General features: G+C 39.0%; 1 protein-coding gene across 2 annotated transcripts in view; it reads left to right on the top strand.

Moving 5' to 3' along the window:
- CABCOCO1 (ciliary associated calcium binding coiled-coil 1) overlaps positions 1-10,367 on the top strand; it is a 55,845-nt gene extending 45,478 nt beyond the window's left edge. For both annotated transcript variants that reach the window (XM_061448953.1, XM_061448962.1), the window contains exons 6-8: positions 4,527-4,649; positions 5,072-5,218; positions 9,704-10,367. In XM_061448953.1, the coding sequence (XP_061304937.1) occupies positions 4,527-4,649; positions 5,072-5,218; positions 9,704-9,781 (348 nt within the window). In that variant the 3' untranslated portion in view covers positions 9,782-10,367. The remainder of the gene's footprint in view (positions 1-4,526; positions 4,650-5,071; positions 5,219-9,703) is intronic.
- The last annotated feature ends 2,297 nt before the right edge of the window (positions 10,368-12,664 follow it).

The following is a 12,664-nucleotide window of genomic DNA, read 5'->3' as shown; positions in this document are numbered from 1 at the left end:
AGCCTCCCAGAAAAACCTCCTGTGAGAAGGCTGGAGGGCAATGCCTTAGAAGGCAAGTAGGGTGGATTTGTTGTGTTTGCATATGCTGGCAGGTTAAAGGTGGGGAGGAAGGCAGGTTTGAGTCAGTGTGGCAGTGCATCTCCGTCCATTAGTTATTCATTCAAATTCAACCACATGAAATACAGGCAGCTAACAAACAATATCATGAAATGCCTTTTATTCCAGCAACTGAAATTCAGCACATTTATAGGTGTGCAGCTGGGCATGCTTAGCATGAATGGCAAACTAATGTAAATCCTGTATTAAATATTTTGTTTCATAGCAGATCTCACATATACATATACATATATATATATATATATGTATGTATATGAGAGAGGTCTGTGCAGGTACCTGGTAGCACAAAGTCCTGTGGCATACTGTTAGAAATACACAGATGAGACAAATATAAAGAATGACTCACAAAGAACACCCTTTTTAAAATGCTCCTGCCATTCATATAAAATCAAATCCCTATCAGTTGGAAAGCCATTGAAAGGCTTTGAAAGATGTTACAAGGCTTTAGAAATGGTCCGTGCTGAACTTGGGATATTTTTTCCAATGCTTATAAATCATTGTTTTTCCTATGTTTGGTAAGATTAGCTACAGAGAATTTTTTCAGACTCTGTGGAATGGAGTACAGAATTTCAGATAATATTAAACTGAAATGGTGGTTTTGAAATGTTTCTGTGTTACAAAAGCAAACGCACCACCCCCTCAGTCTCTTTTCTCATTTCTGAAATAAGTAAACATAAACTATAAATTCTAATTTTCAGCAAGTATGTTAGTAAATCCAAACTGACCTTGACCTTAGCTTTGCCAATTTCCAAACTCTTGATATTCATTCCCGGAGTGGATTGTTTCCCTTCATACCACATACATAAATACTGCAAACCTTTCCAATGACTTGAATTAGAGTGTAAGTAAATAGCTGGTTTTAATCTACATAATATTTTGAGAACAGACATTCTGTGCTATGACTACTAAGATATACCAAGATATACCCAGCAGCCATTTGTATAATACTAAAACCTCTTACATATGGTATTAAAAGTAATGCTATCAGCCAGAGCTTGTTTTATGCCACAGAAACTTAAATAATAAAATACAGCATGGATAAAATCTGTGATAATAGTAACTTAAGCAAAATTAATTTAAGTAACAGATAAACATCTGGGGGAAAATGTAATGGCATATTGGTAAGTTATGCAAAGCTAATTTTATAGTAACAGCCACATCTGTGGAACTCGTTTATTAGAATGCTTTACCAATCTTCTTTCCTGACATTATTTTGTTTTAAAAATTTTCCTGTATGCTATTTTATTGTCTTTGCTCTGCCTACATTTGTAAAAAGGTAATTTGCTAGTTCTTAACAACAAGAAAGCTATGTGGGTTTACATACAGAACAACATGACACTTTTGATACTTGCCTCTCTTTATGCAAGCTTTTACTAGAAAGAATGCCAGAGAAAAACAGTGGCGTGGGGCTATACATTTGATACTGGGGTGGGAAAGTAAAGCTGATACTGAACAGTATTTACTATATTAAGTTCTCCTGAATGTTAGAGCAGCCTCTAGCCTGCTCTAACTTGTCCAGATTCAAGTGGCCTTTTGGAACCCCACCACATCTAGGAATTAGTAAGACTATTGCTTTAGACTATATAAGACTATTACCTTCTGCTTCCTCCAGTCTCTTTAAGAGCATCCTTTTATCTGCAGCTGACACTAATACACCATCTACATTTATGCAACTGCCTTATGATTTCTTTATGTTTGAATTCTCATGCATCCATTGGGCTGCAATGTGGAGGAAAATATTCCCAGTAATTTTAAGGCTTTATCATCTTGCCAAACTGTTTCTCACATTTCTATAGTTATATTGATTCAAGAGGACACTTTCAGTAATACATCTTTGTCATAGTGAATAATGCTCACATAATGACAGATCTTCAGGAATTAAAAAAAAAGGAGGATGAATTTTTTAATGTGGGTCAGTGGAATTAATTCACCATAAATATACTCAGACTTCAGAAACTAACAATGTGTTTTTTAAAGCCACTGTAACTGTATAAAACTTACTGTGTCTCCTTCTCTGTTTTTAAATAGATTTTACTACAGAGCCATTGGCGCTATTAAACATGAGGTTTTGTTCAAAGGAAATACAAAGACTTAATTGGTTTTTTTGAGGGGTTTTTTTGTGTTTTTTTTTTTAAGGAAAGTATTGCATCAGAAGGATTCGTTTAAATACGTTCGTTGGCTTCAGGCTCTCACCACAATTCATTCGTTCTAATTTTCCCCTGGACTAGTTAAGGACACAATGTATATGAAGGAGCAATGCAGAATGGCATTTTTAGGTCACTATATTTTGGCTGTAAACTGTAGTACTGCTCATAAATTTATTATTACTAAACAAAATACTTCATATTCAACATTGAAGTTTCACAGTCTTTTAAAAAAAAACTTTTGGCTGAATGCTGAGACTATTATGGCTCATTAAAGAGACTAGTTCTGCTGTAATTTAGTTATTTCTTCAAGATCCAAGGGTTATTATTAGCATGGAACAGATGAGTAAAGAATGGCTCTTTTTAAAAAGAATGCAGTGAAGTAAAAATATTGTTCTGAAAGAGGACCTCTGAAAATCTTATCTGTGCTACAAAACTGTATTTCATCATCCAGAAAATGATTTAAAAGCCCAGTCTAGTTTTTTTACATTAAATTTTTTTGAAATTTGAACTGGAGGGAATAAATGGAACAATGATTTAATCTAAATTAAGAAATTATTTTGAGTAAATAGTTAACTAACTAACCAAAAATATGTTATTTTAAGGAAGCAGAAAGTAATTGTGAATTCTCATCCAATTCAGTTTATATTTTTAATAAGAAAATATAAGGTAAGAAACAGAGAAAATTTAAATATTTGCTAAATCAAAAGAGCTCTAGGTTTTTGGATTTGGGTTTTTTCGTGGGGTTTTTTTTTTAGGAATTTGAGATTAAAGTTTCTTTTTATTTTAGAAATAACATTTAGCTCAACTCAAGGTTTTTGCATTTTGATGCGCAAACTATACTTTCCAACTATTCCTTTTGTGAGTCTGTAGGCACTAGCACAATGTAAAATTTGAGTCATTAGTGATACAGAAAAATGTTTCTATAAAATCTGATTTTCTTCTTACTTAAATTCAGGAAATCTTCCTGTCAGGCTCTTGGGTTCTTATAAACATGAGTTAATACCGTCTACTTTTTTTAGTGAGCTCACACATGACAGGAAATCTTGAAGAAAAAGACAAAGTCCAAACATAACTTCTGAACAATTTCCAGAACTACAAAAGAGATTTTTAATGTGATAAAATATAATGGCTAGGTCTCACTTTTTATTTTCAGTTTTTGTTATGACTTTTGCAAATGTACAGACCCTTGAATATTTTCGGCGTGTTTAATTGTAGCAAGTAACTAAACAAACCAAATATCAAACTAGCTGTGATTTCAAAGGTATGAGGAAATTAATTCATGGGAGCTGCAACTACCCTGATGTGAATTAATGTAGTTACATGTTTGTAATAGCTGACTCAGAACTGGAACATCTGCCTGGTATTCTCAGTGGGCATTTCCCACTGCAGAGGCCCTAGATATACCATTTTAGTATTATACACTGTTCCTTGCTTGTTCAAAAAATTTGTCCCCCTGTTCTCTCTCATCAATTAAAAAAAAACAAACCAAAATACAACCCACAAAAACCACACATGCAAAAAAAGACACAAACCCTTGTCCCTTTAGAGGATGCAGGGCCACCTTCTGCATCACTCACAAGAGCCCAAGCACAGAATAAGTACTGCATCCAGCTACTTCGGAGGGGAAAAGCCATTTCCCTGTCAGAGCATTCCTGGAGCCACAGTTCACATGCCAGCAGAATACCAGTGAGGTTCCCATGTTTACAGGAAAGAGAAGTGGGAGCAAGCATGATGAAGCAGCAAAACTTGTACCGTTGACAACTCTTAAATTATAGCCACATATTTCTTAGGGCCTTACTTGATGCAGGGTTATTCCAACTTTACTCAAGCTGATTCCTTTGATAGAGTACCCTAGTGGTCAGCTGAGTCCTTTACTTCCAAAATGCAACCAGATCCCTGTTCAGAAGTGACATATTTTTATTGGGAAGACTGCATGTTATCTAGGCACTGTGTTTTCTAAACTTAATTATCCACATGAGTAAGATGCTGTAGTGTTATGAAATTATCAAAATCATCTGTTCTTGCCAAGTATTATAAAGAAGGCCCCTTGAGATGCAGCTAGAAATTAAAGCTGATCTATAATCATTTTCAGTATGCTTTCCAGTTCTGAGCACCTGGATAGTAGCAAAAACGGTATTGTTTTTTGTTGTTTGCAGCCATTTTGTTTCCACTTAGAAAAATCTGCAATAAACCTCTGAGCAATAATTGCATTTGAATTACTTTTTTTTTCTTACTTTTTTTTTTTTTTTTTAATATTGCCAGTCTGCGATTGAACTTGCTGAACCTGCAGATCCTCCCTTCCCTGCTCTGCTGGAAGAAGGCATACCTTCGGGTATCTATTCATCATTCATAACATCCCTAACAGCTGCAGAGACAGGATCTAAGGTAGAGAGTTTTGTTCTTCGTTTTTTTGTTTGTTGTTTTTTTTTTTTAAGATAGTTTTCAATGAGTCTCCTACCTCATTTATTTCTCATTGGAGCCCAGACACTAATGACATCTACTCTCAAGAACATAGCATGCATTCTCTCCTAAGATTGAATGAAATTACTTCTAATGCGTTAATCAGTTAGCAGAGGACATTTATTTGACTCAGCACCTCTGAGCTCTCAAGCCATGCAACTTCATAACCTCAGGATCTGCCTGGCCTGGGCAGTGAGGGAGAGACACTGATGGTCTCTGTCAGAGCAGGAGTTCTCAAAAGCAGGCATCATGTCTTGTTGCATGTCTTCAGGCTTGACACTGTTTGGTCTTGTAGACAGCAGGATAATGTTGTAACTCACACATTTCTTGTGGTTGGTTGCTGCTAGGGTTCTGATCAAGAGGAATCTGATCAAGGGGAAGAGCTCTGTCCAGAGGCAGATTCCTTTGAGGTAGATTCTGTGGCTGCTGTCACAGCCGAAGATCAGAAGTCCGCAGAGTACGAAATCCCAAATGAAATTATTGGCAACCTTGAGGTACTAATATTAGAAAGCTATTCACTGATTTTGTCTATAGTTAATTAGATAGCTCAGCCTTAATGAATATAAACTGTATTCATGCTAAAGCTGGCAAAAAGCACATCCATATGCTGTAAAAATGTGAATTAGCCTCTATAAATAACTCCTAGTTTAGTCAGCTTACATGTGATAAGATAAAAAATATTCAGTAATATAACAACATATATCTTCAGCATTACTATGTGTTAAGAAACATGGGCCAAATCCTGCACTCAGTGATGTCAGTGGTAAAATTCCTCTTCAGTGGTTCAGGATCAGCTGCTGTGATGGAGCATATGCAATGCGATGGAGCAATGTGTGCTTAATATAAATTGTTAGATGCATCTATGTTACACATCCTTCAATATGCATAAGAAATAACACATTCATGCCAGTTCTAGACTTGATTTGGTAGGTGTGTAACTACTCTACAAGAGCTGCCTTAATGGAACACATCAGGTGGCCCTGGTCTGCAAACCCTGAGGAGTCTGAGTTCTTTCTGCGGGATTCATGAAACGGAAGGAAGCTACTGTCAGTGAATGGACTTAAATTTGTTGTAGGGTGACCTGCTTCCCTACGAGGAGATATGTAAATTGAAACATGTGGAAACCCAGCAGAGTACATCATTGTTCTTTTGTAAACTACTCCCTCAAGTGTATAAAATTATTGAAAGCAAACCAGCTAGAACTCAGTTCCACTAAGGAACTGGTGGAATTTGGTCTTACTTGCAACAAACAAGTGCCATTAGCACTTTAAACTTTAGATACAGTGCACTGGACACTGTTGACAAAGCAGGTTATTAAATTATGAAATAATATAATTATCATTAATATAAAAGTTATTAAATTAGGATTTCCCGAGGTGGGTGTCTCCATAGGGCAGTCTTCAACACCGGAGCGAGGGGAAACCCCGCATACCGGAGCCTCAGCTCTGAGCAGCGAGACCCACCCACGGAGCCTCCAGCCCCCGCCGGGCCGTGCCCAGGAGCCGGCAGCTCTACTGACGCGAGCGGGGACTCACAGAGGGCGGTGCCAGGAGGGACGGCACCGCCCTGAGCGGGGAAAACCCGCCCCAGCGAGCGCGGGAATAGGGCGTGATGCGGCAGTTGGCGCCGGCAGCGGGAGCGGGTAGAGAGCGGCATGGGGAGCGCTCGCCTCAGGGCCAGGGCCAGGGCCAGGGCCAGGGCCCGGTCTGGGAGCTCTGCCCTGGCTGCCCCGGCGGTGGCAGCGTCGGAACCGGGCAGAGCAGAAGAGCGGGGAGGCTGCAGTGCAGAGCTTGGAGTGTAGAGAGTGCCTGCACTGGTCTGGTGAGGGGAGTGTGCACAATGGGCAGGGGAATTCCTGCCTAACCAATTCTGTGGTCTTCTGTGGTCGAGCAACAGAACTGATGGACAGGGGTAGAGCAGTTGATGTCATCTACCTGGACTTGTGTAGGGCGTTCGACACTGTCCCACATGACATCCTTGTCTCTAAATTGGAGAGACATCAATTTGATGGATGGACCACTCGGTGGATAAAGAACTGGCTGGATGGCCGCACACAAAGAGTTGTGGTCAATGGCTCAATGTCCGTCTGGAGACCAGTAACGAGTGGTGTCCCTCAGGGATCGGTGTCGGGACCGATCTTGTTCAACATCTTCGTCGCTGACATGGACAGTGGGATTGAGTGCGCCCTCAGCAAGTTTGCCGATGACACCAAGCTGTGTGGTTCGGTTGATACGCTGGAGGGAAGGAATGCCATCCAGAGGGACATTGGCACGCTTGTGAGGTGGGCTGATGCCAACCTCATGAAGATTAACCATGCCAAGTGCAAGGTCCTACACCTGGGTCGGAGCAATCCCAGGCATAGCTACAGGTTGGGCAGAGAAGAGATTCAGAGCAGCCCTGCAGAGAAGGACTTGGGGGTGTTGGTTGATGAGAAAATGAACATGAGCCGGCTTCAGTGTGTGCTTGCAGCCCAGAAAGCCAACCGTATCCTGGGCTGCATCCAGAGGAGCATGACCAGCAGGTCGAAGGAGGTGATCCTGCCCCTCTACTCTGCTCTCGTGAGACCTCACCTGGAGTATTGTGTGCAGTTCTGGTGTCCTCAACATAAAAAGGACATGGAACTGTTGGAACAAGTCCAGAGGAGGGCCACGAGGATGGTCAGGGGACTGGAGCACCTCCCATATGAAGACGGGCTGAGAAAGTTGGGGCTGTTCAGCCTGGAGAAGAGAAGGCTGTGTGGAGACCTCATAGCAGCCTTCCAGTATCTGAAGGGGGGCCATAGGGATGCTGGGGAGGGACTCTTTGTTAGGGACTGTAGTGATAGGACAAGGGGTAACGGGTTAAAACGTAAACGAGGGAAGTTTAGATTGGATATAAGGAAGAAGTTCTTTACTGTAAGGGTGGTGAGGCACTGGAGTGGGTTGCGCAGGGAAGTTGTGAATGCTCCATCCCTGGCAGTGTTCAAGGCCAGGTTGGACAGAGCCTTGGGTGACATGGTTTAATGTGAGGTGTCCTTGGCCATGGTGGTGGGGGGGGGTTAGAACTAGATGATCTTAAGGTCCTTTCCAACCCAAACCATTCTCTGATTCTAAATATCTAATATTCCCTGAAAATAGTGTGGTATTAATAAATTGCTTTACATGGGTTGTGTATAATTGGGGAATATGAATTTGAATAATGATGCCATCATTTGATCTAACTATTTGATTTTGTATTCCATTTTAACATGTCTTTAGAAACAGGAAGGAACCTTGCTTATGTTGTCTTGTTCCTATCCCTACCTGCAGAAAAAATTAAGTGCCTGGTTTTCACTTGACCTTGATTTCATTGGCTTCAGTGCTATGAGCTTTTTTACTTTACAAAAACTGCATAGATGAGAAAAACACCTTTTTTTTTTCCAATTTTAGTTTTTGTAAGTCTTCCACCAGTGTATCTTTTTCACCTGATTTCTCAGTTTCTTGACCTTTGAGGTAATCTAATAAGTAGATTTTTACCTGATACATGGTCAGACTCACCATTTTGTTATGAGTGAACTGTGATTTCACAATCTGCATTATTTCTCCAGGGAGCACAAGGCAGCTGTTGCTCTAGTTGAGTATAGAAAATAACTTTTAGTCTGATGCCACAGTGCTGATAGTCATCACAACAGCAACCATAGTGAAGCATGGTGGCAGCTGATTTTCACTGAAGGCAGAATCTGAGACAGAGGGATGTAAAAACTGGAGAAGAAAGTCAGCTGGATTGGCTGGGCGAGAATTGGCATGGAGGGTTAGTGTTCCACAGCAAAGCAACGAAATATGCATGTAATGTGAAGGGATGGGGACATACTTATTGATACTTGAGGGTGGATTGAATATGGTGAAGGCTGTCCCCAAAGCTAAAAAGTTGAGGCAGAAATTCCAGCTTTTTGATGCTAATCTGAGCTACTGAGAACTTTGAAAACATTTTAGCTGTCATTGTGTGTTGATGGGTTGCAGTATAGCACTAGTAGGGATTTCTAGGACCGGTAAGCCAAAAACTTCCTAAAATGGCAAGTTACTGCAAGCTTTTCTGGGCCAAATCAGTTAACTTTATCAAAATTACATGAAGCCCACTAAGAATGTAACTCTGAATTTTGGAACAGTTTATGCAGAGTCTGTAAAGGACCTATGAGCCTGTTCCAATTGTTTAAACAAAACTTTGTGACTCTTGGAAAAATTGTCATAGTAGTCCTTCCCATTTATCACATATTTTTGCAATGATGAATTCTGATATTGAGAAATACACATAAATTCCCCATAAAGCCCCAGTATTTGTGGCCTTTTTCCCAGTGATCCCACATTTCCAAATTCTGTAGAATTAAAGATTGCTGCGCATTATCACTGCCAAAGATTTCACTAAAAAATGTCACAACCCTCGTACCTTCCCCACAAATGTTACACTGTAAATTAAGCACTCAATGTCTACAACAGTCTGGAGTTCCAGGATCAGATGCACATTCATAATTGTGTTTATAATTAAGACAGACAAGCAACATCACAGAAATACGTTTTTTTATTGTTCATTTTCAGTAATGCTTTCTAATTCCAGCAATGTTTCAATCAAATGTGTTACACTAGAGAACAAACATCTGCAGCAAAGGAAAACAGTGGCAACAACCAAACCCCAAAGCAATTTTTCTGATTTGGTGTTTAGTGGTAAAGGCTGTTTGAAAATACAGGCAAATTAGCCTATCTCCCAAAACAAGATTACATGAGAAATGGCTGTTCCAGATCAGTTCCTGTTCATGGCAGTCATACCATGCATCGAGTTGTGCACAGTCATATGATAAAGTGTTATCACTTAAGTACAGGCTGAAACACCTTTCCGCCTGCAGAACAGGAAGTTGTGTAGGATAATGTCTGTCTTACTGCACTACAGTGTGTCAAAACCACAAAGACAATGTGCAGCCTAAGATAGTTCCATCATAACCAGTTTTTTTCTTCTGATTTTCTTTACAGGCAGACATAAATGAAAAGCTGCAAATGCAAGAAGTAGCTTATACTTCGAGTGCAGAAAAATTAAAAAGTCCTGAATAGCCAGATAAGAAAGGTGATGTTGAATTTCACAGAATTGGACAGTAGGGGATGGCACGCACAGGAGACTGGCCCCCTGCTGGAACGTAATTATTTTTGTATAAAGGAAAATGTCTCTGTTAACATTTACCTAGAAATAGTTCATCCCAGATCCTCAGATTTACTGTGTTCTGCCAGTGGTGTTGTTTAGTTTAGAATTAAGTAGAAGATTCTAAACAGAAGGATGCATAATTAAAACATGTTGAAGTTCAGTTTGTATCTGAGAAGAAATCCTAATTTAAAAGGAAAAAAAAAATACTGTAGTTTCGTTCTCTTTCCTTTTTCCAGTTGTGAAATATAACTTTTTCTGCTTTACACCTATGTTTTTCATGAAACCTTGCTAGAATAAGAATACATAGGGAGAAAATCTCATTTTGAGGCACTGCAGTTATAATGAGTTAATTTAGTTAACATATAATTACACTTTTCACTCTAGTTATTCATTAATAATATGTATGTTATTCCATTTTAAATTGCTTCTTAAGCTTTAAAACTAATTTAATATCTTTCACATCTTGTATTTCCACTATATTAAAATTGCATAAATGAAGAGTTTGCACTTTTACAGTATTCCCAAGCAGAGTTCCTTTAGATTTCAGTGGAAAATTTTCTGGAATGCATGTAACCTTTCATCTGAGAATGCTTCTATGTTTTGTCAGACATTATAGAAATGTTTCAAACTCAAAAGGAATCCAATCAAATGAATTACCTCAGAAGAACTGGTTAAACATTTATGTTTCAAAATTGTAGTCTGTATTAACTGTTGTGTCACAGATCTCTGTGCCCTAGAAAGCATGTTAAATACAAGTGATGCTTTCAAGCATAAAGGCTGGATTGGATTACATGTTTAGTGGAATATTTGAGAAATAGAGTGTTTTATTCATTACTATTTCATATTTGTTTCTCACTAAGTAAAACAAGTTAGTTTTTTGTTTTGTTTCATCCCCATTTTTCATGGTGATAATGAAAAAATTTGCAAGCCTCACTCAGCCCCGTCAAAACAAAATAGCTTGAAACAATTTTCCTAAAAGGTCTTTTTTGGCATTGCCTGACTTTCAGGGGCTGCTGCTGGCTGATGCAGGGAAGAGGCACTGCCTCCACGCTCATCAGTGGGGAGCAGTCCGCAGCTGAAGGCAAATTCCACTAGCTGCTTCTGGGTGCCAGTAGCCTGGGTGTGCTCGTTTGAGCGCAGATCACATTGGGCACAGAGCTCTTCTAAAGCAATGGTTTGACATTTTAAGCGGGCAGAGTATTTTACTTGGTCTCGTGTTGAGAAAAATTCTCCCCCTAGTACGTGATTGGGAGAAGCAAAGCTCTGTAATGATTCACTTCCAAGTTTTCTTGATTGCTCTTTCCAGCACTGGCCAGCAAATTAGTGACAGCTTCCTTTCAGCTAGGAAAAGCTAACTGTTCTGGTTTGAACACTGAAGGAATTAATGCAGAATTATTAGTTTTACCTTTAAAACAGGGTTTTCTTTTATATTAAATTTTAAAATTTGTTAAGATTGCTGGTTATATTCTTTGTTGTTTTATTGTTTTGAAATATGGGTTGGGTTTTTTTGCTATCAAAACTTTCTCAAAATGCCCTTTTCGATACTTAAAATCAGCTCACAGCACGTTATGCTAATGTCACAAGTTTCCCTGGTTTTGAACTCAAAGGTGAGAACAGAGTTTCTGAACAGAGCTGTCCGTATGGAAAAAAGAAAAAAGAGTATTTAAAATACTTTTTAGGGAAAATGTGTTACTGGCAACTCAGCATTGTTTAGCACTTCAGACTTTAATCTGAAGACTACATTCCTGCTGTAGCGTGAAGCAGAAAGGGACTAACTGTGATTTATGATAAGACCAATGCTAAACAAAGGCTTTGCCCATATCTTTTCCTCCCTCTCCCAGATTTTCTAGAACCTCTGGGAAATTTTAAAGTGCTTTGAAGATGAGAAATTGTATATGAACATCAAGTATTGCTGCAATGATTTCTTAGCATTCAGTCTTAGTACATATGCATAACAGCTGAGGTATTGCAGAAATCCAAAGTGAAGTTCAAATCCCACAAACTGTATTTGTAACTATCTTCCTGCTGAACTAAATAATGTTACCAATAAAAAATAGCCCTAGGGATTTTTTTGGGAGTGAGAGGGGAGGGAGGATAGTCAGAAAGCTGAGGAGGGAAGATGAGTAAAAGGTAGACATAATATCTCTCTAAGAAGTCAGAGTGCATGTTCTGACACAGCATATGAACATCAAATTGAAGAATCCTTTAATGTCTTCAGAATGTTAATATGAAATGCAAAACGTCATGCTTTGGATAGATGGGTAGGAACAAAATGTTCAGATGCAATATGGTGCATTAAGAACAGTCTCCATTCTGCATTCCTGGCTTTTCCATTGGTTTAAATCAGGCTTGCTGTTTCTCAGGTCTCTCGCGTCATGTTGAGTTACTGCTATAGTCATCTCTAAAAATAATTATACTGTCATTCCTGGGACCTATACTTGAGGCTTTGGTATGCCAATCTTTGATTTCTATTTTTTTCTTTCTTCCTTTTATTTTTTCCCCAACGCTGTTGCTGTAACATTTTTTTTACAATACACATATTTAACGTGGTTCCTAACATGTTCCCACCCTACAGAGCTTTCAATTCAAATCAGATCTTGTGAAAGGAAAGAGAGAGGTGTTATGATCTACCTTGTCTGCCAGAGAAGTGGTGGTTTATCCAGGGGACAGAGGACATATTTTTTTTCCTGTGTAAGGTATAATATTATAATATTGATGCTTTTTGGCATCTTCACGGTAAAATCCAAGTCTTCACTGGGATTTCATATTGAGACAGTGAACAACTAGTAATTATC

Source organism: Pezoporus flaviventris, unplaced genomic scaffold (assembly GCF_033815535.1).
Source record: "Pezoporus flaviventris isolate CSIRO_AGI_PZ_B2104156 unplaced genomic scaffold, CSIRO_AGI_Pfla_v1 ptg000001l, whole genome shotgun sequence".
NCBI classification, from domain to species: domain Eukaryota; kingdom Metazoa; phylum Chordata; class Aves; order Psittaciformes; family Psittacidae; genus Pezoporus; species Pezoporus flaviventris.
Note: the sequence above shows the minus strand (reverse complement) of the source record. Positions and strands in the feature narration are given on the sequence as shown.